The sequence below is a fragment of the Melanerpes formicivorus genome, unplaced genomic scaffold (genome assembly GCF_026170545.1).
Source record: "Melanerpes formicivorus ecotype bairdi unplaced genomic scaffold, bMelFor1.0.p_v2 SCAF_1, whole genome shotgun sequence".
In the NCBI taxonomy this organism is placed as follows: domain Eukaryota; kingdom Metazoa; phylum Chordata; class Aves; order Piciformes; family Picidae; genus Melanerpes; species Melanerpes formicivorus.
Genome location: NW_027142353.1, coordinates 16,622,522 through 16,645,896, shown reverse-complemented (window position 1 = coordinate 16,645,896; position 23,375 = coordinate 16,622,522). Strand labels below are relative to the sequence as shown.

The window sequence follows — 23,375 nt, the reverse complement described above, 5'->3', positions numbered from 1 at the left end:
AGCAGAACTTGCAACGCTGCCAATTTTTTAGCATTTTAGTTACTTTTTACTTTATTTTCCTTCATGTGATCAGAAGACTGTAATTAGTTGTCACTCAGTTATTCCTGGAAACACAATGAAAGCACTCAGAAGCAGAAAGCAACATAAACAACAAAACAATTTGAAATCTGGCTGACTGGAAAGAAGGTTACTATTATTTAGGGAAAGAAGGCTTACATTTATCTTTTATAGAAAATATGCACTTGGTGGGGGGCATGGGGGTGGGGGGAGTGTTTGCATGTTTATTTTAGAAGTAGATTGTTAATGATGCATATGCATTAGGGTGACATCTGCTTTTGGGAGACTTAGGTTTTGGGTTCCCCATGGTGCCAAAGGTGAGAGGAACCACTGGATTTCAGGAGTCCAGGCAAGGGACTCACTTTGTTCCTGCCAACACTGATGGGCACAGAAACCAGGCCTCCTAGCACACAGGAGTATTTTTATGCCAGTGTGGAGCTGGCACTGCACGCATTTTTAATCTCACCAGCACTTTCACAAATACAGCACCAAGTAAACTAGTAAAGCTGCACAAATTCACTACTTTACTTAAAGAGCAGAAAATAGGCAAGCACTTGCAAATGTTTATTTCTTGTCTTGTTTGGCTTGATTTTTGTGCCTGTAGACTGTGCACCAAAATTGTAGGGGAAGGGAAAGCCCAAGATCCTAATGGTTGAATGGGTAAAGTAATGATGTCGTACCCTATTTAAAGGAAGTCACCCACAGTGCTCCCACAGCTGATTCTGACTTTGGAAGTCTGAACTGTCCACAGCAATACAAAAAGATCTTAACTGTCCTGATTGCCTTAAAGATTTTGCTTTCTTTCCACCTATGAATATAGTAGTTGCTTTTTCAGGTTTCAGCTTTATGTTTCTGTTGGATGTTTTAATTTTTTTAATTCAATTAGGCAGAACAGGTGGCATTACTAAGCTAAACTAACACCAGTGCTGGTAGCCTAAGTCACTTTAATGATACACCACCCCCTCAACCCCCCACCACCATAACCATGTAAAAGGAAAACTCCTCTGAGGTAAACACCACAGAGTTACTGAGTCTTTGTAGGACTATGGCCAAAAGAAGAGGACAACTAATTATTTTGATCTAAGTTTCCGAATTTCTGCTGGTCTTTGCAGTAGTTCAAGATTACCACAAATTTTAGAAGTTACCCTCATTCAAACCACTTTTTAAATGGGCTTTTTTATTTATATTGCATGGGATAATTTTTTCCTACCAAGATGTCCGCTGTTAAATGTATATGCCGATTGAAAGCCTGATTTTGAAAGTGTGCAACTCGAGGAATGGTTTTAGTTGTGTAACTTAAAACACACATTATTATCAGCGCTTCCACGTTTTTAAAACAACTGAAGAAGAGGTTTTAAACTGCATTCCAGTTCTTTTAAAATGTATTGCTCTTTGAGTTCAGTGGCATACACATTATTTCAGTTTCTGTTGTTACTCTGCAGAATAGCTTAAAAAAATTAAAAATCTTTCTTCACAATATTCCTTCTCACAAGCCATGGAAAGTTCTTGCTATGGGAAAGGATGTTTTACTTGACCTCTACTGCTGCAACCCTCACTCCTAGAAACCAAAACAAAACAGCTTCCTAAATTCTGTTGCTCACTGCGTTGTTCATTCTCATGAAAGAAAAAGTAGAGTTACCGAGTTACCTGTTGCTGTCAGCCAGCTGGATGTTGTTTTAAATCATATTTGCCATTCAGACCTCAAAATCTAAAACAAACAAAAAAAAGAATAATTACGTGTTTTCTCTTTCTTACAATTTGACTGGTTGGTATTTATGGCAGAGGCGTGTGTATTGCTTAAGTAACAATTTCACATTTTATTTAGATGACAATCCTCTAAATAATTTATTAAGATATTTTAAAATTCAAATAAGATTTTTCTCTTGTTTTTCTTATTGTTGTTTTTCCTTTTTCTTTCACTTTACCTCCTTTCCTCTCTCCTGTTCTTCAGTGATCTCAGAGCTAACATAAACTGCGTTTTTCAGTTAAGGGAAATCTGTGACCAAATGTGGTCACAAACCTCATGCAGGTTTTATGATTGTGTATTAAATTACCTTTTTAAATTTTTTTTAAAATGTATTTGCCTGGGGAAAAAAAAAAACTTACTAATAAACAGAAGATTGAAACATCTTCACAATTGTGTTTTTCAGGAGTAAAAACAGTCACATATTTCACCGTTCTTGTAACATGACACTTCAAGTAATAATTGTGGCTACATTTAAAATAACCTTTAACTATATTAATTGTTCATAACATATTTATGTCATTTGTTAGCATTTAACTTGAATAGATTTTACCTTTATTATTTTTTTTTTCTACATCTGTGTGCAATTGCGTGGCCTAATATCTGTGTTTGAGTGCAGCGTAATGAAGAATGAACTCTCTTTCTGACGATGAGGTACAAGCAGTCAATATGGCTAGAGCTTCCTCCTAGGGGAAAAATATTGCTGTCCTTTGAAAAGAATTCATAGACGTTTGTGGTTGTGGTGGTTGTTGGTTTTTTGTTTTGGTGGCTGCTTTTCTTGTGTGCGTGTGTGTGTACTTTGCCTTTTCAAATGATAAGCAACTTTTTAGCTATTGCAAAAAAGAGCTGACTGATAAAGATTGGTGTGATGGCAACTAAGCCCTGCCTTGGGCACAAGAATTGCCTCCAGAAGCACTATGCCTGCGTATCACTTCCCCAGCATGCTGGGATCTCTGAAGCCATTGGGGAAGTGTGTTTTGGATAAGTGGGAGTGCAATGACCAGCGCTGATTGCTGTCAGGGGGACAGTACTGACCTTTGGTTAGTCAGAGGTCATGAAATTTGGGATGTGCTATCCTCGGATTCATTCATTAAAGGAGTGTGGCAAAAAAAGTTTAATAATGATTTGTCAAGTACTGTGAATTGCCGCTAATTATAGTTGCAGCTCTGTAGCTCTGGTTTCAAAGTTAATTTGAAAAGAAGGGAAAACCTGCACTAATTATTTTACATGGTAATGGACAATGTCAAGGAATTTCAATTGCTACTCATCCAATTTCTTTTGATTTGTTTTCTTGTTGGATGCTGGCTGCCAGATTGCCAACAAGTCAGAGAGAAAAAAAGCTGGGAAGGGAATGATACCAGCATGAACTAAGTTTAAACAACAAATACATTTTACAAAAACTACTGTCTTCATAAGGGGTTTAGAGAGTAAATGCATAGTTAATTCACTGTTCAATGGTTTTGCTACAAGCATAAATAAGGTGAATGTAATTATTTTGCAGAAGGCTACAAGAGAGAGTAGTGGGATTTCATGTGGCACTGTCTTGCATTGTCCTTTCTTACTTACAAGACTCAACAGGGACACAAGTCAAAGTGGAGATTGTGAGAGATATTTACTAGTGTATCCCCAAAATTAACAAAGGAGCTATCAATATCATCTAATTCTCACTTTGCTTTCAGCCAAAGCTAAGACTGCTTTTGCTTAGAGCTGTCATTGTTGGTTTTTTTTTTTCCCTTCAGCTCCAACACCCTTGACAATGTTACACATCGGTGCACCTGTGTTCTAAGTAGAATGGTCTTAAAAATGTAATTGAGGGATTTTCACTTTTGTAGAGGCAAATCAGCAGGGTTGATATTGATCTATCTTTTTAGGGAGCCACAGTGCACCAGAAGGTGATACTGTAGAGGGCCCCGTAAACCCTCGGAGCCTTCTGTCTAATTTGGCAGAAAAACACAGAATGTCGGACAACAAAAGAACGATCTGATTCTGTAAGAAATCTTCACCCCTCCCACCCCCTTTTCACAAGATTAAAAAAAAAAAAAGAAGACTTTAATTTTTTCAGCTGCACACAATGATTTGGTGCTCACTCTTGCATTGAAACAGTTGCTGTCAGAACAGGCAGGAAACAGTTTCTTTTAATTGCTGAAATCATTCGGAAGTGCTTCATGCACGGCTTCTATACAGCAGATGCTGTGCATTAATTGGCCTGTGTAGGGCTGACCCAGGGTTCCTTGCAGTGGGCCCAATTTTAGGCAGAGGGTTTAAATAGCTTATTTCTTATTTTATATAACCTGGCGTACATTGCGAGTGCACTCGCATGTGGGGGATTTCATGGTCTGTGGTTTCTAATGTCATGTGGGTTTCAAAACCTGTGCTTCTCTAGTAATGTACTAGCAGCAGGTAAGCTCTAAATACCATCCATCAGGAGCTAATTTTTTTATCCAGATTCTCCTATGACTGATGAACCTGTCTTTTGTATGAATGTTCAGCACAGGAGAAAGCCATATGCCCCTGGCAATGGTTCTTATGCATTCCTTACAGTTTGTAGTGAGGAGGTGAAGGAAAAGACAAACCCTTGTGTTTACATATCTATCTTTCTTTTATTTAGCAGTTAGCACTTTCTTAAATAGATCTTTCTTCTTCTTCTTCTTATTTTCCTTTTTTTTTTTCCCCCCTTTTAAATAGCAAAAGGAGATTTAGGTCTCTTAAAGCAATCTGACTACTACTACTCATTTTCTTTATCAGGAATATTACTGCACACCCTTAATAGGGAACCTTGTTTTGCTACTCCCCGTCTGTTCAAAACAGACCTTAGCCCATTAGAAGGTCCTCCCTTGTGTGGGAAGACCACAGCTGTTACTGTAAATCTCATCCAGTAACTGTATCACCCCCATTTTGTGGCTCTGAAGGATGAAATTGAGAAATGGAATACTGTGCAGTCATCCTTTACATCTCCAATTTTAGGCCTTTGCACATCATTTTCATGCTTTTATTCCAAATCAAACAACATTAGCGAGCAACACCACCCTGTGCTAAATGCCAGGTGTCTGAGGCAGCACTACCTATGATCTTTGTTTTTGGAGGATTCAGGATTTGGAGGGAAGCTGGGCTTTTGTTCTGTTGATGGTGGATATTTATTTTTTTTCTTTCTTCCCTCTTTTCCCTCCCCTTACTCCCAGATCATTCCAAATCTTTAGAATTTGTTGGAAGCAGAAGTCCAGAGGATAGGGAGGTGGCTAAGATGGAGGATGCTCTGTTATGCCTCTACAGAGGAAGCGAGAGCTCTGCACAGTTAACAAATGCAACTTTAAAAAGGTTTCTGTTTCTTTAAATCCTTCTGAATAAAGTGGATCTAACTTCTCACGAAGGATATTGGGGGCTTTAATCAGAAATAAGAAGTGGTTTAAATCATTAGCACAACAAAGCAAACTATAAGCTTGAAGATAAAATTCTCAGGGGAAAGAGTCCTCTGAAAATAAATGGGACTTGATAGATTTCCATATCATTTATAACTTCCCTTAATTACACTTGGAAGACTTGCCAGTAAAACTGGAAAATTGGCAGCCTATATCCATTATAGTAATTTTGCCGACCATGGCAAGCAGCTGGCTTTACTGGATTTTATTTCCCATCACTCACAATTAATCATCAGCTGGAGATGTCTGAAACTCCTCAAAATGTAGCAATACTGTGTGACATTCAGGCCTCCTTAAAATGCTAAAATCTGCTGAGTAAATGGGCTGAGTTCCTCTGCCAGGGAACTCATTTTGGTGTGAGGCAGGCTGCCGGTTAATGAGTGCCACTTCGATAATCGGATGCGAACGTGAACCCTGACCTCGTGTCAAAGGAGAGGACGCAGCAAGCTGGATAAAAGATAGGGGATTCAGATCTGCAAACTTTACACCAATTAGACAGAGCGCGGGGAAATACATCAGTGCTGATTGGGTTTATCAGAAAGACTTGTAGGGCTTGTGACCATTTTGTAAGGCTAACATTGAAGACGTCCTGTCACAATCAGTAGGTCTTTTTCAGATGATGCACAAAAGTCTGAGGAAAGCATACCACAGTCAGAAATATCCCATGGTAGCAATGCCCTCGACTGTGCGCTGTCTCTTTGTGTTTCTGAGTTTTAGAGAGACCTATCTGTAAGTGCAATTAGTCTTTATGATCCCTCCTGTAGGTGTAATGAGAGCAGATCGGGGTTGCTGCTACTGAAAGTCTGCTTCCACCCCATGTCATGAAGTGCTTGGTGGGGAAATAAGTGGAGACAGTTCCTTGTCCTGTGTGTAACTATTTGGCCAGAGGAGATACCAACCATGGTGCGGTCCCAAAGTTAGACAGGGCTATTGACTGCTCCCAGATTCACACCAGAACTGTTAGCAACATGGAGATGTTAACTATCCTTTGCTTCAATGATTCATTCTTCTTTTCTTTCTTCCTTTCCTCTTTTCCCCCTCTTTTCCCTTTTCCTGTTTCCTCTTTCTCTTTCTTCCCTTTCTCTTCTGCTTCTCTTTCTTCTCCTTCTCTTTCTTCTTCTCCTTCTCTTTCTACTTCTCCTTCTCTTTCTTCTTGGCCTTCTCTTTCTTCTTGGCCTTCTCTTTCTTCTTGGCCTTCTCTTTCTTCTTGGCCTTCTCTTTCTTCTTGGCCTTCTCTTTCTTCTTCTCCTTCTCTTTCTTCTTCTCCTTCTCTTTCTTCTTCTCCTTCTCTTTCTTCTTCTCCTTCTCTTTCTTCTTCTCCTTCTCTTTCTTCTTCTCCTTCTCTTTCTTCTTCTCCTTCTCTTTCTTCTTCTCCTTCTCTTTCTTCTTCTCCTTCTCTTTCTTCTTCTCCTTCTCTTTCTTCTTCTCCTTCTCTTTCTTCTTCTCCTTCTCTTTCTTCTTCTCCTTCTCTTTCTTCTTCTCCTTCTCTTTCTTCTTCTCCTTCTCTTTCTTCTTCTCCTTCTCTTTCTCTTTCTCTTTCCTTTTTATTTTCTTCTCTCTTTCTTTTTTTTCTCTGTGGAGAACAAAACTGAACAGCTACTTTGAACTGTGCCATGCAGAAATAAACTACTAATATGCAGACTGCAAGTCTAGCAATTAATCCCTCATCCATTTTGATAGTCCAAGCAACATAAAGATGCAGCATAACTCTGAGAACTGGAGCCCTTTTATTTGGCTTGGTTTAAGTCAATCAGATTTTTTTGTTTCATTTTATTTGCCTGTTTTGGCAGATTTGGGTCACCACTGAGACCTCTCTAAACTGAAACTTAAGGACAGTAGTTTACATTGGTTTACCATCCACTGAAAGAAATAAATTTTACTACAAAAATGCAACATTAAAAATGGTACAGATGAATAGTTTAGAAAGCAAGAGCTGGTACACATTGGTTTTCATTTGCAGACTAAATAACAGGCAAAAGGATATGTGCAATTATGGAATTAAAGAAATTGGACAATGCCCAAAAGACTGGAAAAGAGAAAAGAGAGATACAAGTGCCTAATTTTAGGATTTGTCGTTTTGTGCAAGATGGTGAGTGGACCTCCAAAGGTTTAACGTAAGAAGAGTAATTAAACCTTCCTGCTTAAGTGACACTTTTACCAAAGCAATTTTCAACAAATTGCACATCATCAGAAGTGCTGACACAGCATTTTCACACGTGCTACCTGCTGAAAGTGCCTCCTTCCTCCCAAGTTAGTAAGACTAGAGGTTATCTGGATACTCTGTGTATATATTTTGTGGATTGAGTGGGCTATATCCTCCCAGACACCTCTTCTTTGTCACCACCCAGCAGGTATTATATAAAGCACAAAAACTTCATTTTTGAGAAAGGGGAGAAACCAAGGAGAAATTGAGATCCATGGGCATTTCCATCCTACAACCACTAATATTTGCTGGCATTTTAGTGCTGTACTTAAGATCTAAAGAGGCAGTTCTGCGCTTTTCCAGGAGATATATTTCATTAGCACACCTGGTGAAGCCGTGTTACAGTTGAATACCACTGAAGCTCAAGAGAAGACTTTCTTGTGTCCTTGCAATTAGGCCACTCAATTCAGATCTGCGCTCCTTAGCATCTCAATCTTCAGCAATCTTTAGAGGCTCATGTTTGTGCTGCCCTGATAGCTGAGATTAACCAGGGAGTGCTCAACTTTGTTTCTGAAATATGTGATTCAAACCTCAATGAAACAAAACCTCTAAGAAACATCCTTGCCTTTTTTCTTTAAAAAAAAAAAAAAGAGAAGTTGGTGTTCATAGCTTCCTCTTAACCTCAGAAATGTCTGGAAAGTTCAGAGCAGGTGGAAGAGAGCTAAGCAGTGAGATAGAAGGAGAGGAAAAGAAGCAGGGAAGGAAAGAACAAGCTGCTGGGACAAGGCTACAGGCAGAGCAGCAGGTGTGAAAGGAAGGAAACAAAAGAGGGGGAAAGGGAATAGAGGGGAAATAACTGAGGACAAAGAACAAGTCTTTGATACTATTCACTGAATTTGACATTGCCAATAACTTAAATGCTTGCCTGAAGCTCAGGATGGAATTTCTGCAGGTGAAGTGTTGGATGTCAGTTATTCTCTGTATCTGGTTAATACACCAAGTTCCCAGAGGAAATGCTTCCCATATTTACCTTCACAAGTCATATTGCTGTTATCAGTCTGCTGGAGAAAGGATGTGTAAGCACCTTTTAACATAAAGTCTTTTCTTCTGTCTTGCTCACAGTCCCTAGGCATTGCTAGCACACGCCTTAGAAAAAAAGCTTTATTTAGATTTTCAAAATGTACTTCATGCAATATGCATTTGATCTCTGACTTCACAGCTGTCTGTTAGGTAGTGTATTACTCTGAACCGTTACACACTTGTCCTTAAATATGTATTATTCATTTTACGTACACTTAGAGAATTCATCTGTGTGTATTTCTATGTGTGTGTATATAAAGAAACACATTTTGAGGGCACTGGCACATACAGCAACATATAAAGCAGATTTCTGCAGGTCTCAAATTATCCTCATTACTGAAACTTTGCATTGGAGGGAAAGCATTCCAAATTTGCTGGGATGATGAGCGAATGGCAGACTACATCTGCTGAAGAGCCTAATGGAAAGACTTGCAGTGAGTACATCCCAGAGGGGTGTACCTGCACAAGTCCTAAATACTGGCACGTAGGGCCCAGCGTCCTTTCCTCTCCAGCATAAATCATCTTCATAATATGACATGCTGATCACTGGCTTACAGGAAGGATAAATTCTGAATCTAGTGGGTTTCCCCTCATGTACAGACATCCCCCACAACCACTGTAAAGGCTTGAGTGACAGTTTCCTCTACGGTGTGATCTGAGGCATTGGAGGGAGGATCTGACTGGGAGACACAGAGAGACGAGTGGTGCAGCCCAGTGGGTTACTGGTGACCTTGGGCTTGCACATGCCTGTTAGCAGAGTGCAAACAAGCAGAAAGAGGAAATGTGAATGTTTCCCTTTATGAGCTATCAGCTGTGGTGAAAATGATGGGTTTGCCTCTGTGATGCTTCCCTTGTAGCTAAGAGGTGGTGTTTCCTTGCAGACATGCTCCCTTCTGTCAGTCCGAAGTCATCAGCCACCATCCAGATGCTGCCATGAGCGGAGGTGTGACTTTCAGCTCAGCATTAGCCTGTTGGGTATTGCCTGAGCTTCCAGCTCAGGCTCCCCTGAATACATGCCAAGAAACTTTTGGCTTCTGAATCAGGATTAGAATCCATGGGATGTGTGCCAAAGAAGCAAAGAAAAGGCTCCCCAGCCAAAACTGTAGAGATGATAAAACTTTGCTCTGGATTTAATGTTGAACAGTGAGGGATGTGAGATGTGAACTGTAGAGGCTGGAACTGAGTGGATGGGAGAGGAACCTTTTAGGTTTGTCAGGGGTGATAGTTTCAAGTAGGTGTTTCCTCTTTTCTCTATGTCGCTGCTAGTTAGTCAAAGGGAACTGTGATTGTGGTTTGTGTTGTGACTGTGTAGCTGGCGACTTGTGCCATGGAAGTCTTTTTGGCATGTAATGAAATAATCCCTTTACTTTCCAGAAGAATTGTACACACTTAGAGCATTTCAAATCCCCTATCCTCATTCTGTGCTGCTTTAATTTTACCAGGTTTCAGAAGGTCAAGAGATTTGTGTAATTGAAGCAATGAAAATGCAGAACAGTATGATTGCTGCTAAAACAGGCAAGGTAAGCCACCTTGGGGTCACTTAGAACCATACGCAGCTTGTCAAATGGGATAGAATTTGAATCAGAAAAAAGGAGGATTCTGGTTGTTAAGGAATTAAGTCTGATTGTTGTAAGTCTTTCAAAGTGAGGTGTCTTTTAATTTTTAACATTTGCATCTGCTGTGAATGCTGTTAAGTAGTTCCGAGCCTTAGATAGCACAGCAGGAAATGGTTTTACTGACTTCAGAAATTCATATAACTCCTTTTCTCCTAAATGATTTGTTTCCTATGACGCTGCAGTGCCAAGTTGAATTGAAAGGTGTTGCAGACCACTTCTCCAAAATTCTCTCTTTCCAGAGATCGGCTGAAGAAGAGAGATATCTTTGCCAGTTAATTAGATAATGACAAACAATTTGACTTAAAAAAAATTAATGCTTACAACAAGCTTAGAAAGTGCTTTTGCAGGCAGATAGGAAAAGCAGTTTGTAAAATTACTTGGACTGCAAATGATTACTGTGATCTGTGAACGTGTTCAACTTTGCAAGGGTGTGCATTGGTTTATCTTGTTTCTGAGGGACCAGCATTGCAGCCCCTGAGCTGGGCCTCTTCTAGAGTGCAGGATGTACCAAGGGTAGTGCTCTGGATGAGGAACTGGTTAAGACTGTATGACAAGGGCATGCCTTTAATCCCATCTGGTTTGGGGACTGTCAGTCCCCAAGTCAGGGCCTTAGAGAGCATCCATGTGCCAGAGTATAATACACAGCCTGAAACCATCACCTAAACATGGTTTCAAAGGGAGAGCAAAGTCTGGATCTGGATTATGGGTTTTTTTCTGTCTCATATTTCCTAGCCTTTCCTAACTCTTCTCTGCCTGGGGACAAGCCCCTCTGCTCTCCCTGAAGCACTGCCATTTTGTTATTAAAAACAGCAAAACAAATCCCAGTGCAAGATCCCTCTGCCCAGAGGGAGGCAGCAGGGAGCCTGACTGACTGTGCAGGGCAGGGACGAGGTTTGCTACTGGCAAGATTCACAGAGATCTGAAGATGAGTCTGTGTGCCAAGGACTGTTTGTGTGTTTACAAAAAAGGCTTATTTGGCACAGCACTAAAATTGTTCCTGAGGCTGGGACCCAGGGCTTGCCTCTTCCAGTGCATCTAGTGCAAAATTGAGTCCTCAGGAAAAAAAATAGCAGAGGGGGTGAACCTATCTTCTCCCATTGCCCTAATATTGCCACTTTATTAGTTTTCCATGCATTAATTCCTATATAATTTATTGTCTCACTTGATTAATATTTACTAGCATTTATTTTTCATCCTTGCTGTTTTTCTTTAACCCCTTACTGCTGCTTTTTGCATCCACTGATTTTAACTAGTGAGTATTTGTAATTAAAATGTCATTTCCCCTTCCACTCACCCCCTTTTATTTTTTACTTTAACCTTCTCTTTCCCACCAAGGTGTGCTGCAACTCATGGGCCTGTTCCTTAAAATCCTGTGTGTCCTTCTCCCAGTAAATGTCTCCCACTCATTCTGTACAAATGCCACAAATCTTCCACTTTTGCCTTATTAATCCTCCAAAGTAAGGTGTGAATCATAGAATGGCTTATGTTGGATGGGACCTTAGAGATCATCTACTCCAAGCATCTCTCAACTAGATTTGACTGCTCAAGCCCTCATCCAGCCTGGCCTTGAACACCCCCAGGGAGGAAGCACCCACAACCTTCCTGGGAAACATATTCCAGAGTCTCACTACCCTTGTACTGAAGAACTTCTTCCTAAGATGCAGTCTAAATCTGCTCTCCCTCAGCTTAAAACCATTCTCCCTTGTCCTGTTGCTAGACACCCTTATGAAAAGTCCCTCTCCAGCCTTCCTGTAGGATCCCTTCAGGTATTGGAAGGCAGCTATAAGGTCCCCCCAGAATCTTCTCTAGGCTGAACAACCCCAGCTCCTTTAGCCTGTCCTCACAGCAGGGGTGTTCCAGCCCTTGGATCATCTCTCCTCAGGACTCACTCCAACAGCTCTGTGTCTTTCTTAGATGGGGACAACAGAACTGGATGCATTTGACGGGAAGTCTCAGAAGAGCAGGGTAAAGGGGAAGAATCACCTCTCTTGCCCTGCTGGCCACACTCCTCTTGAGGTAGCCTAGGATACAGATTGCCTTCTGGACTACATGAACACACTGCTGGCTCATGTTGAGCTTTCCATCAATCAACACCCCCAAGTCTTTTTCTTCAGAGCTACTCTCCACCCAGCCTGTATTAGTGCCTGGGCTGGGCCTGACCCAGATGCAGGTCCTTGCACTTTGACTCATGCAGCTGGCACTAGCCCAGTTCTCAATGATGCACAGGCAGTGGGCCCCAGGTGTGACTTGCAGTGTCTCCTGGGTGTTTCCATTTTAATAACAAGCAAATTGTTTCTTCAGAATTTAGGAAAAAAATAAATTGAAAAAGCAGAAAAATTTTGGGCTGTGTAGAAATGAAACTGCTGAACAGAATCCGTCCTGTTCTGCAGTACAAAGTTGTGGCTCTGAGTGCTAAAATCATGTGGCCCCTCCACAGGAATGGGATGTTTGGATGTCCACATCTTGATGCTTTGAAAACATGTTTTGAAATGCAGTTCATTTGTCTTCAGCTAGAAGACATTCCCGTTTTCATTCTCGGCTGAATTCCTTTTCTGCATCAGACCCCATCTTCCTGTTTGTAACTGTGAGAAAAGTGGCTTGTTTTTATCTACTTTTGAGTTTACTCCAGCTGCAGGTGGTTTAAAAATGAGGGAAAAATGGAGAGGAACTGGCCTGTCTCCTATGGGACAGCTGTGCGTGGGTCAGAATGGGGAGCTGGCCCCGCTGCATGTCAAAAATCACTGGGGAGTTTCACACTCCAGTCAGCTGCAATGTTTGCTGAACCTTAGCTTTATAGAAAAAGAAAAGAAAAACACAGACTGTTTTTCACACTGCTTTCATGTCTGAAAATATTGGGACTCAGGAATCAGGTAGGCTGCCTAGCTATTGGTATAGAAATAAAAGCCCTTTTTTGGTACATCTCACGGTGTCTTTGCCCGTGTACCATGTTCAGCTTCATCTCCTGAGCAGAGCTCTGACTGCATTACATAGCCAGAGATATGCTTATGGCTCATGGCTTTAGACTATCAAACTTGGACATGGGCAACAGTGTAGCCATAGAGTAGCCTGGTATTTGGGGTGATGCCACTGGTTTCCTTTAGGAGCTAAAGGTAAGGTTTGGGTGACTAAGTGCTGAAAAAGTTTTGGCCGTTGCAGTGTGAGCTCTGAATTAATGTTGCATGCAAAATGCAATATGCAGCTTCAGATATTTTCTGGATCTCCTCATGCTGAAAAGGAATTCAAACATGTTACAGCCTTTTATAGAGGAAATGAGGAACTACTACAAGGTGTTTTGTGTTTTCAAATTCAGGGATCTGCACGAGTTTAGAATTATTCTGCAGATGTAACTGCATTTATTTGTCAGGGGTAGCCCTTTGCCAGGGTCAGTTATATTAACGGATCCCAATCTGGAGTTTAGTCAATCTATCCCAGCTCTCTGGGGATTGAGGGAAACCCGTGTCACGGCTGCAGTCCCAAAATTCACTTATATGGAAGACCTGTAGTGCAAGAAATACTGGAATATTTCCAAGGGTGTTTACCCCTATTTCCACTCACACTCCAAGTGTGAGTGTTGAAGAGTCATCCTATCCTCTAAAAGATGTAAAATTTTAGTAGTAAGGTGGAAGAAAACACTTTTTAATTTTTTCAAAGTGCTGCCTCCATCTGACATTCAGGTCTCCAAGCACCTAAGTCAGAAGAAAACCAGCTGGGAGTAGGTGCCTTAATACCTTGATGAAATTGGATATGACTTGGTCAAGCATTGGAGAGGTGGTGAAGTCTCCGTCCTCAGAGATACTCAAAACTCAGCTGGACTCTACACACCGGAAGTCAAACTGTCAACCTCTTGAGGCCCCTCCAACATACATGCATCTATGATCCCTGTGATGGTCATAATATTGCATAGTGCCCATTTACCCTGTGCATGTAAATGTGGCATTCTACAAGCAGTGTCAACCCAAGCATTTTATTTCAGCTTCTATTGAGGAAGGTTTGAAACTATTTCTGTTTCTGTACCGTAGGTGAAAGCTGTGCACTGCAAAGCCGGCGATACCGTTGGAGAAGGAGATCTGCTGGTGGAACTGGAATGAAAAGTTGCCTCCACACTGTTGAATTAGCTAAGGCTTTATTATTTTCATCTGCAAAGTAAGATTAAGGCAACTGGACACAGAAGATGGGCAGTCCTGCACACAAGATTGTACACGGTTATATTTATTATATCAGTGGTTAAGACAGCAAACACAGATGTTAAACCTTGGCAACAGATCCCAGATTTTTACTTCCAGAAATACTTGTACATAACATTTGTAATTCTTTTGATTTTTCAGGATTAAATAAAATCAATAAAATACTATTTCTGCTTTAAAACAGGAAGAGCCTCTTTTTTAAAAAAAAAAAACCACAACAAAAGCTCAAATCCTATTCATCTGCTCCAGGGTAGGGTCACTGGTTTGAAGGCCCAGCCAAATTGTACAGAATGGTTGTGATAACAGTGAAAAACTGGTGGTTAACAGAGTAGTTTTCCTATATTCTGTGTAAGCACTGAACAAGTACTGCTGGTGGCTTCAATTCTTGGTCAGATTTGCTGTAGTATTTTGAATAGACTAGGTTGTGATTACAGGTTAGATGATGTATTTTGCTAGTGTAGATTCTCCATATATTTCCATTTACAGTGCTAAGGGTGACTCCACACTCAAAATCTGCCCCCTCCCCCCTGCTTCCCTTTATCTCCTTTCTATTGATTACTGAATGCAAGTCTTCACAGAAGGAGCTGTCCTCAAATCCCCTTAGCCACCCCACGTTATTGCTCATGGTACTTGCTGTCCCTCAGGCCAAGCCTCCTCTTGAACTTTTACAAGAAAGGGACACCCAAGCATCTGATCTTTTATTGTGCAGAGGCTCTTGGTAAAGACTGTGTGAAGAACTAGGATAATTCATAGTACAAGACTATATCCTGCTGGAATTGCCTTGTATCCTGTGTGGGAAACCTGAGAGGGCCTGGAGGGCCTGGAGAGGAAGAAGACTGAAGCCTTGAGAGGGTTGGTGACTTGGTCAGAGCAGGTAAGATGTACTTTTTTTTTACCTCCTTGCACAGGAGCTCTGTACCAAGGGATGATGCAGGTACCAGAAGTTTACTGGCTTCAAAATGCTAGTTTGAGATTAACAGAGATTCTTTCTTCCACTGATTGATCTAGCATGGTAAGTCAGCAGCTGCAGCTCACTAGATGCTGTGATACTGCTCTAGTCCCTGGCACCTTATCTCTGTCCCTGTGCTCTTGCCTAGGCTTTTGCTGCTGCCCACTGCTGGGCTAGGACACTGAGCTACTCCTGCCTTTGGTCTCACCTCTTACATCCATGGGTGCTTGTTTGTTTTTCACATACCTCTACTTAGAGCACTGCTGCTGCTGTGTCCTGGCCTCCCCAGAGAAGAGAGGGCCTGCTCTCATTTTCTTGCCTAGGATGCGCAGAGTCATGCTACTTCCCAGAAAAAAAACCTCTGGCCAGAGGTGCCCAGGCTCTTTTCTGGAAGGTGAAGCAGAAAAACTGTCTGTGACAAAGCTGGTTACTCGTGTTCAACCAGAAAGATTCAGGATTCTGCTCAAAAGTTGTGATTGAAGAGGTATTGTTCATGTTCTTCAGATGCTGCCAACTTCATCTCATGGCCAAGGGGGAATAACGCAGTACAGGGATCTGCTTTGTTAATTAGTTTACGTAACCCATCAAGAGGGTAAGGAGGATGTTTGGGTAGTACCTGCCCTCCAGGAAAATCAATGCTTTTGCAGTTGGGAGAAACTGAGGCAGACACCATATCACAGTATCACAAAGGTTGGAAGAGACCTCAAAGATGATTGACACCCTGCAGATCTCCTTAATGCAATCCTGCCCTTTCAAAAGAGGCACAGTTCAGCTTCTGAAGGCTGCCCTAAATAAATTCCAGGTATTCTAAAGAGAACCAAGTATTCTACTTTGAAATGACTTCATTTGGTTACTGCAGCAAAACGAGCTAGCTGGCAGTGTTCCTAAATGAGGTGCAGCAGTGCCTACTACTGGTAGAGTTTAGGCTAATTCCTTACCCTGGATCTCCTCTGGCCCTCACAGGGCTGCTGACAGTGAAGCAAAAGTGCAGTACTGTTCTTGATGGTATTCTTAGTACATTCAGTAGTGCTTCAGCTCCCTGCCCTGCATACAATACAATCCATACATACCGAATACTGCCCTTGAAGGAAAATGAAAGGCACGGGGGTGTGACAACAGAAAGCCACAATTTTCCCAGAAAACCAGCACAGCTGGGTGGTCAGGGAACCAATAATCTTCTTTCCATCTTCCCCCTTCCTTCCCCCAGTTTAAGTGTTGCAATAATCACAATACAGGTCCTTTGAATATTGGTTTTTTAATATAATATATGTAAAAATCCTTCCCCCATAGGAAATTCTGCTTGCCTGTGGTTGCAAGTTCTGCATTAAAGTGCTTGGCACCAAGTCACCTGGACAGTGGCTGCTCACAACAGCTGCATTTGCTGTAGTGTGGTGGGCAGCTGAAATCACATTTGCTTTTCCTGGTCCCCACCCCTCCATAAGCCCTGAACTCTACAGTCCCTCTGTGAACTGACGTGGTACCTAAAGTGCTTAGAAGCCTACATTAAAAATACTATTTTAAATGCAGTTCACTTACACTCTCTTAACATTTCTTCACAGTACTTTGTAAAAACTAAACATTTGTAAAATACCTTCTTCCAGTTCAGAAAATCATTTCAATACAGACTAAGAATAGTCTTGAAATTTTCTCTAGTTCTCCAGCAATCTCGTATTTATCTTGAAGCACATAGCATCTGTATGGTCATCTCTCCCTGTTTACATTCAGAAACCTACTGAAGATGATTACAAGGCAATCTGAAATGCAAGTTGTTTGCAGACATTATTTTTTAGAATTGGTTATTAGTGCAATAGTATCATCATTATTCCACCCACCTTGGAGAACTACACAAGAAAATGTGTCAGTTCAGGTTAAAAACCAACCAAATGAAAAATTAGCCTGCTCCTCTGCCCTTCACTGACCTCAGTCATGCACTGGTGTAAAAGGGTGTGTGTGTGTGTGTGTGTGCAAGAAAATAATTAGGCCCCAAAAACTGACGTGCAGACACAGTTATTTTACACCTGATGCAAACCCAGTTACTTGCAGCAGGTCAGCAGGGGCAAGGAGGATGCTGACTAGCCAGGGAGATGTCCCCACCTCTGGACCTACCAAAACTTCCACACTAGTTCCAAGGCTCCCAGGCTGGGAAGGTTACAAGAGATCCCATGTTTTAATAAAAATGCATGACAGCTTTACTGGAAAGGTTACCGATCGACATGTGCTTAGTACTACATCTTCATGTGGGCTGTGGTGTCTCCCGTGTCTAATCCCGGCTCTCGCGTAGGACGTAGGCCAGGCCGTGTTTCCCTGAGGAGTCGTAACTGGCATAGTAGGGGAGGCCGACCCACTCGGGTGGGTATGTTGTTGTGCTGTACACGAAGCACTCCACGACACCCTCGGCAGGTGCCTGTGTCTCGCCTGTGCCACTCTTCCCTTCCCACTCCACCACCTCAATTCTCATCAGGGTGCGCTGGTACATGTCTGGACAGCCTTCAAACTCATCCAGGAACTGCAGCATCTGGTCGTCAACCGAGTAAATCTCCCCAGCAACGTGATGTCCCGTCCCAGGGATGTTCAGCATGTACGGAATGTTGTATTTTCCTGCAATCACCAGTGGGTATTTCTCCGCCGTGCGGCCCCTTCCTTGGAATTTTGCTAGGCCCTTGGCTGTGTTGATCATGTGCTTGTAGTTGGGCTGGCCTTTCTTCAGCGTGCCATAGACAAAGACACGTGCCATCGTACCTGCAAAAGCAGCTGAAAGACAAAAGCAGATGTTACCACGTGGCTGCTTTGGCCAGTGCTCTGGAGAACCACACTCACACCAAGGTATGTTTGTTGTACATGCAAGACTCCTCAGGGACAATGCAACAGTTGTCTTGTAGTCTTACACCTCATACGAAAATCATATTCAAGTAATTATCTCTTTAAACTTTTCAGCCAAGAAATGGTTGACAGTGAAAAACAGACACCAAGGGAACGTCACCCATGCGGCTCTTTGCTGTATTCAAACTACACTCCATGAGTTCTCCAAGGAATTGCCAACATCAGCCAACGCATCCCAGCACCTCAGGAAAAGCTCCAAAACGTAGCGGTTTTCCTTCTCACCATTAGAGCAGCTGTGCTGCAATACATGCGATGTCATGCTCAGTAACACCCCAAAAACAACCCAGGAAGCCATCCCTGTGACAGAAGGACACTCTGCTAAGCACATCCTTTACGAGGAGATAAATTTAAAAATAATCAAATCATGGTTCAGCTCAGCCCTGCAGACCTGTTTCTAAGCTGCTCCACCACATGTATGGTTTAAGTACCCCAGGTCAAGCCCAGTTGTTAAAACTTGCAGGAGCGAAGTCACAGTTTGTTTTCCCTTGTTGGGACAGGGCATCGGTTTCAAAAGCCCAAACGGATGGACTTGGTCACACGCTACCTGGGACAGCCGGCACTGCCACCTCCCACTGTGGACTCCCCCGTCTGCTGAGGCTCTCCTTTCACCTTGGCTGCACTCAGTATTTGATGAAACAACACCTTAGTAAGTGATAGAGGAGCTTGGTTGCAGTTTGGAAGTTTGAGTGTCCTCTCATTTCACAGTAAAATAAAGCACAGTGTCATTAATCATCTGAAATCAAAGCAACACATTTAAACTTCTGGTCTTGTGCTGCAGCTGCATTCAACACTATTTTTTTCAAAGCACAGTCTTTAAAAAGAAAAAAAGGAAAAAGCAAAGCAAGCAGCACGATGCTTGTAGCTGCAGCAAGCTAAGTACATACAAAGTGGGACATCCCTGAGACAAACAGAGAACTGGTCCGTCACGAAGAAGGATGAAAAGGCTTTCATGCCAGACCTTACAAGCAAAAATGAGGCAGGCTGGCACAGCAGCGGGGCAAGTTTAACCTGGCGTTGACTCATTTCACCACCATGCTGAAGAGTATTTGGTAACCTCAGTACTGAAGGTCCTGCTTGCTAGCTGACTGACAAGTGCTGGAGAGCAAGCTGTGGCTCCATGGAGACAAGTTGGGTGGCCTGCAGCAACCACATCCCAAATGAGTGGGTGCTGTCTGAAAGGACCTGTCTGCCCTGCTCTTTCAGGGGATGGGAATGATGAGAGCTCTCCTCGGAGCTGCTGAAAAATGTTAGGTGACAAACACCATTAAGAGAACGGGCTGGCAAGGGCAGACACTGCAGCCCTCACAAACACCTTTACTCTTCCTGTCTGAAGGAGCTGTACAAGTGTTATTTCCATTTATTTACCTTGGGGTTGGGTGGGAGGAGAGATGTAGTATTTAACCTTTAACAAAACTGGAAGCTAGGGCTGCTGTCAGGAAATCCAGGTAATGCTGCACTCCTCCCCTCTTCCCCAGATACTCCGAAAGGGCTAAGCCACCTGAAGTAGCCAATCTGCACAAGTACTAGCCTGCTCTTGAAAACAGAGGCTGAACCATATTGTTCAATGCTTGTTTTATCTGTGAGCATAAACTACATCCAAGTGCCAGGTTCTGCACATTGGCCACAACAACCCCATGCAGTGCTACAGGCTGGGGTCAGAGTGGCTGGAGAGCAGCCAGGCAGAGAGGGACCTGGGGGTACTGGTCGATGGTAGGCTAAACATGAGCCTGCAGTGTGCCCAGGCAGCCAAGAGGGCCAATGTTATCCTGGCCTGCATCAGGAACAGTGTGGCCAGCAGGAGCAGGGAGGTCATTCTGCCCCTGTACACTGCACTGGTTAGGCCACACCTCAAGTACTGTGTCCAGTTCTGGGCCCCTCAGTTTAGGAAGGATGTCGACTTGCTGGAACGAGTCCAGAGAAGAGCAACAAAGTTGGTGAGGGGCTTGGAACACAAGCCCTATGAGGAGAGACTGAGGGAGCTGGGGTTGCTCAGCCTGGAGAAGAGGAGACTCAGGGGTGACCTTATCACTCTCTACAACTACCTGAAGGGAGGTTGTAGACAGGCAGATGATGGTCTCTTCTCCCAGGCAGCCAGCACCAGAACAAGAGGACACAGTCTCAGGCTGCACCAGGGGAGGTTCAGGTTGGATGTTAGGAAGAAGTTCTATACAGAAAGAGTGATTGCCCATTGGAATGGGCTGCCCGGGGAGGTGGTGGAGTCGCCGTCATTGAAGGTGTTCAGAAGGAGACTTGATGGGGTGCTTGGTGCCATGGGTTAGCTGTTTGGGTGGGTTGGATTGGTTGATGGGTTGGACGCGATGATCTTGAAGGTCTCTTCCAACCTGGTTTGGTTTATTCTAATAAAGGTTATTCTAATACTTAAAATTGGCTTAAATGGGATAAAAGTCTGGCTTTACTGAAAGGCGGGGGGGGAAAAAGGCTACCTTCATACTTCCTAAGTTATTTTTCATGTTGTGCCCCATTTATTCCACATCATTTCCATAGGGCAGAAGCAGTTCCTCCACTGTTTGATGGTTTCCCACATTTTGCCTTTGGTCACCAACCGGGCAAAGCCTGCCTCATGCACAGCCATCCGGGTGGGCCAGACACAGCATCAAAGGAGCACACGCAGCTCCTTTTGGGAAGAGGGTCATTAAACAGCCTATTGCAAGTCTGACAAAATCTTTAAAAGCAGACTGGAAGTAGAAACTTAATCTACTTTCTGCTATTTACTCTTACCTCACTAGTAAACTGTTAGAACAGGTAGGTTACACTAAAAAAGGGTATATTGCTGGCCAAAAGCAGTGTTATTTAAAACAGTCAGTACCAAAACAATTTCCCCCTTGGTGAAGTAAACAGCTTTTCTCTGTGACAGAATACAGTTTTCCAAGCAAAACCAGTGCCTGTCTTTGTTTACTGGCAACAGCTTTCACTTAATGAAAAAAGATTGTGCTGATTTTCTTCCCCCTGCATTTTATCAGATATACTTCAGCATAATTTATTCTTCATGACACAAATGAGTGTTTTTTTGGATGCTGTGCATTCCCTCAAAATAACAAGAGCATTAATATTCAGTCAGTCTGAATCCATTTTATAAGCAGAAATCATTACTTTTCAGATTGTGTTTTGAATAACAAACACAGATCCTTCAGGAAGAAACTTGTCCCAGTGGGGACTGAGAAAGGATCAGAGTTAAGCAGTGAAACATGCAATTAATTCCCATTAGGGGATTAGGGCACTCATGTTCACTTTGAATCAGCAAAATGAATTGTGAATTAAATTGTTCACAACCAAGAGGTTACTTGTCAGAGTTAATAAGTTAAAAAAAAAAAAAAAGAGGAAACCTAAAACGCACCTACAAAGCTCACTAGCAAGTGGTGCATCTGCAGGACAAAGATAGGTCTAATTTTCATGAAACAAAAGCTCTGTCCCTGCTGTACAGCTGGAGATTAACGTCTCAAAAGTCTGCAGGGAAGTGTTACCCCTCCTGAAACTGGTGACAAAGAAGCACACTTTTCTGTTGGCCGCGCAGCTGGCTACTCAGAAATGTTCCTGGTTAAAAGAAACACACCCCTCATCCTAGTGCAAGACTCACAAAATTCAGCAACAACAAAAGAATTTGCTAACCTAGGTTAGGTATTTCTAAGTCAGCATCCCCCATCACACTGCTGCAGGCCACAGCAGCCCTGTTGCTTATGTGGAATGAGCTGGGTGCAATTATATCTACTTCTACTAAAAACAAAACCAACAACAACAAGACAAAACCACAAACCACCAACCACACCCCCAAATCAAAACAACCTTAAAGTCCAGACAAAGCCAGCTGAGGAGTGGTCAAAATAAGTGTGGCAAAACATTTTCTGAACGTTGCTCCATGTAAGTAAGACGTACACAATTTTCTGTGCAATAAACCTGGCCTCCATGTGCAGCACTGCAGGAAGGCTGTATTAGCATTGTTTCCAGCACTGCCATACCAGGGCCTTCCAAAACATTTTTAGCCACCTTGTGGCAGGAGAGTAAAGAGCAGAATTCTGTTTGAGGGATAGTTCACAGACTTCCACTAAGCAGCTGAAAATGGTTACAGACAGCATCCCGTCCTTCAGTGGCTCACCCACAGGAAGTTGCCTTTTCTCATTTCATCCAGTTTGACACTTCTTACCTATACTAAAACACCTAAGAGGGAAAGAAAACCCAAACTAAAACACTCCCAGACTCTATACTGAGTATTAGCTGCAAGGACAAAACAAATACATTCAGAAGGTACCTTCATGAAATATGCATGCCAGAATCATTAAAATTTAATGGCGTGGGGAAATATGAGTGAAATCTGTATGTCACCTCTTCAAACTATTTCTTTTAGCTATGAAAGGTGAACTGCTGAACTGCTCAAGGGATCAATAGCTAGTTGCTTCATTACGTCAGATGCAAAGATCAGAAAACACAGTAACTATTTCAGGAGGGTGCAGGTAGAAGATGCTGTTGGGTGAAAGCAGGAGCAGCTCACAAACAGCACTGGCCAGCAGCCTGGGTTGCCACTTGGCATTAGTGCTGCTGGGGCTGCATCACCATATCCACGCTTGCCCTTGCCTATTGATGGTCTTTTGCATTGGGACTTCAGATTCCTCTCTTGAGGCCCAACAACTCCAACACTGTGAGAGAGGGATGGGTGGCAACAGGGCCAGCCACTGGTTCAGTCAACATGCTGATGGAAAATGAACTGCAATTAGCCTCTTTGCTCCTAGGTTGCACCCAAAACAAGACTGACCTTCCCTGCAGCAGCACAACTTTGACAGAAATCGTCGTTTCTCTACAATTCAGACAACCACAAAGTACTATCTTCTTTTGAAAATAAAATGAGAACTGCTATGCATGCCAGCTCCAGGGCCGCTTGTGACTGTGGTAGCAGGGGCTTGGGGGTTTATTTTCTTGAATTTTTTCTTGCAACTCAGAAAGTATCAATTTCTCTCTCTCCATACAGAAACATTATTTTTCCCTTGAGAAAAATTCTCTGTGTTGGCTCGGTGACCAGATATAGTTACACATTAGTTCTTCAGAAGTTTCTTAAAACTGTAGGAAACAGGTGAAAAAACAAAATGCCTTGAACTATAAACTTGAGCCCAGTCTGTTTGAATGAAGCAAGTTTTAAGGTCACTCTTCACTCAATGCTAACTTTCAAGAAGGACTAACATGCCAGAGAGGACTCCTGGGACTGCATCCTGTTGGTCCTTTGATGCTTTCATTTTGTTGCTTGCTATTTTCTTTATAGCACAGACAAGGGCTTCCTGCCCGGGCCGACCCTTTTCCAA

The 23,375-nt window shown here is 42.6% G+C and overlaps 2 protein-coding genes across 5 annotated transcripts in view; one reads left to right on the top strand and one right to left on the bottom strand.

Moving 5' to 3' along the window:
* The window catches only part of PCCA (propionyl-CoA carboxylase subunit alpha), a 337,899-nt gene extending 323,476 nt beyond the window's left edge, over positions 1-14,423 (top strand). Inside the window, exons 23-24 of the mRNA XM_068163688.1 lie at positions 9,883-9,960; positions 14,076-14,423. Coding sequence (XP_068019789.1) covers positions 9,883-9,960; positions 14,076-14,144 — 147 coding nt within the window. The 3' untranslated portion in view covers positions 14,145-14,423. The remainder of the gene's footprint in view (positions 1-9,882; positions 9,961-14,075) is intronic.
* The window catches only part of GGACT (gamma-glutamylamine cyclotransferase), a 38,851-nt gene continuing 29,638 nt past the window's right edge, over positions 14,163-23,375 (bottom strand). For 3 of the 4 annotated variants that reach the window (XM_068163892.1, XM_068164049.1, XM_068163966.1), the window contains exon 2: positions 14,163-17,940. In XM_068163892.1, the coding sequence (XP_068019993.1) occupies positions 17,450-17,923 (474 nt within the window). In that variant the 5' untranslated portion in view covers positions 17,924-17,940 and the 3' untranslated portion in view covers positions 14,163-17,449. The remainder of the gene's footprint in view (positions 17,941-23,375) is intronic. The other variant, XM_068163809.1, reaches the window with a different exon arrangement.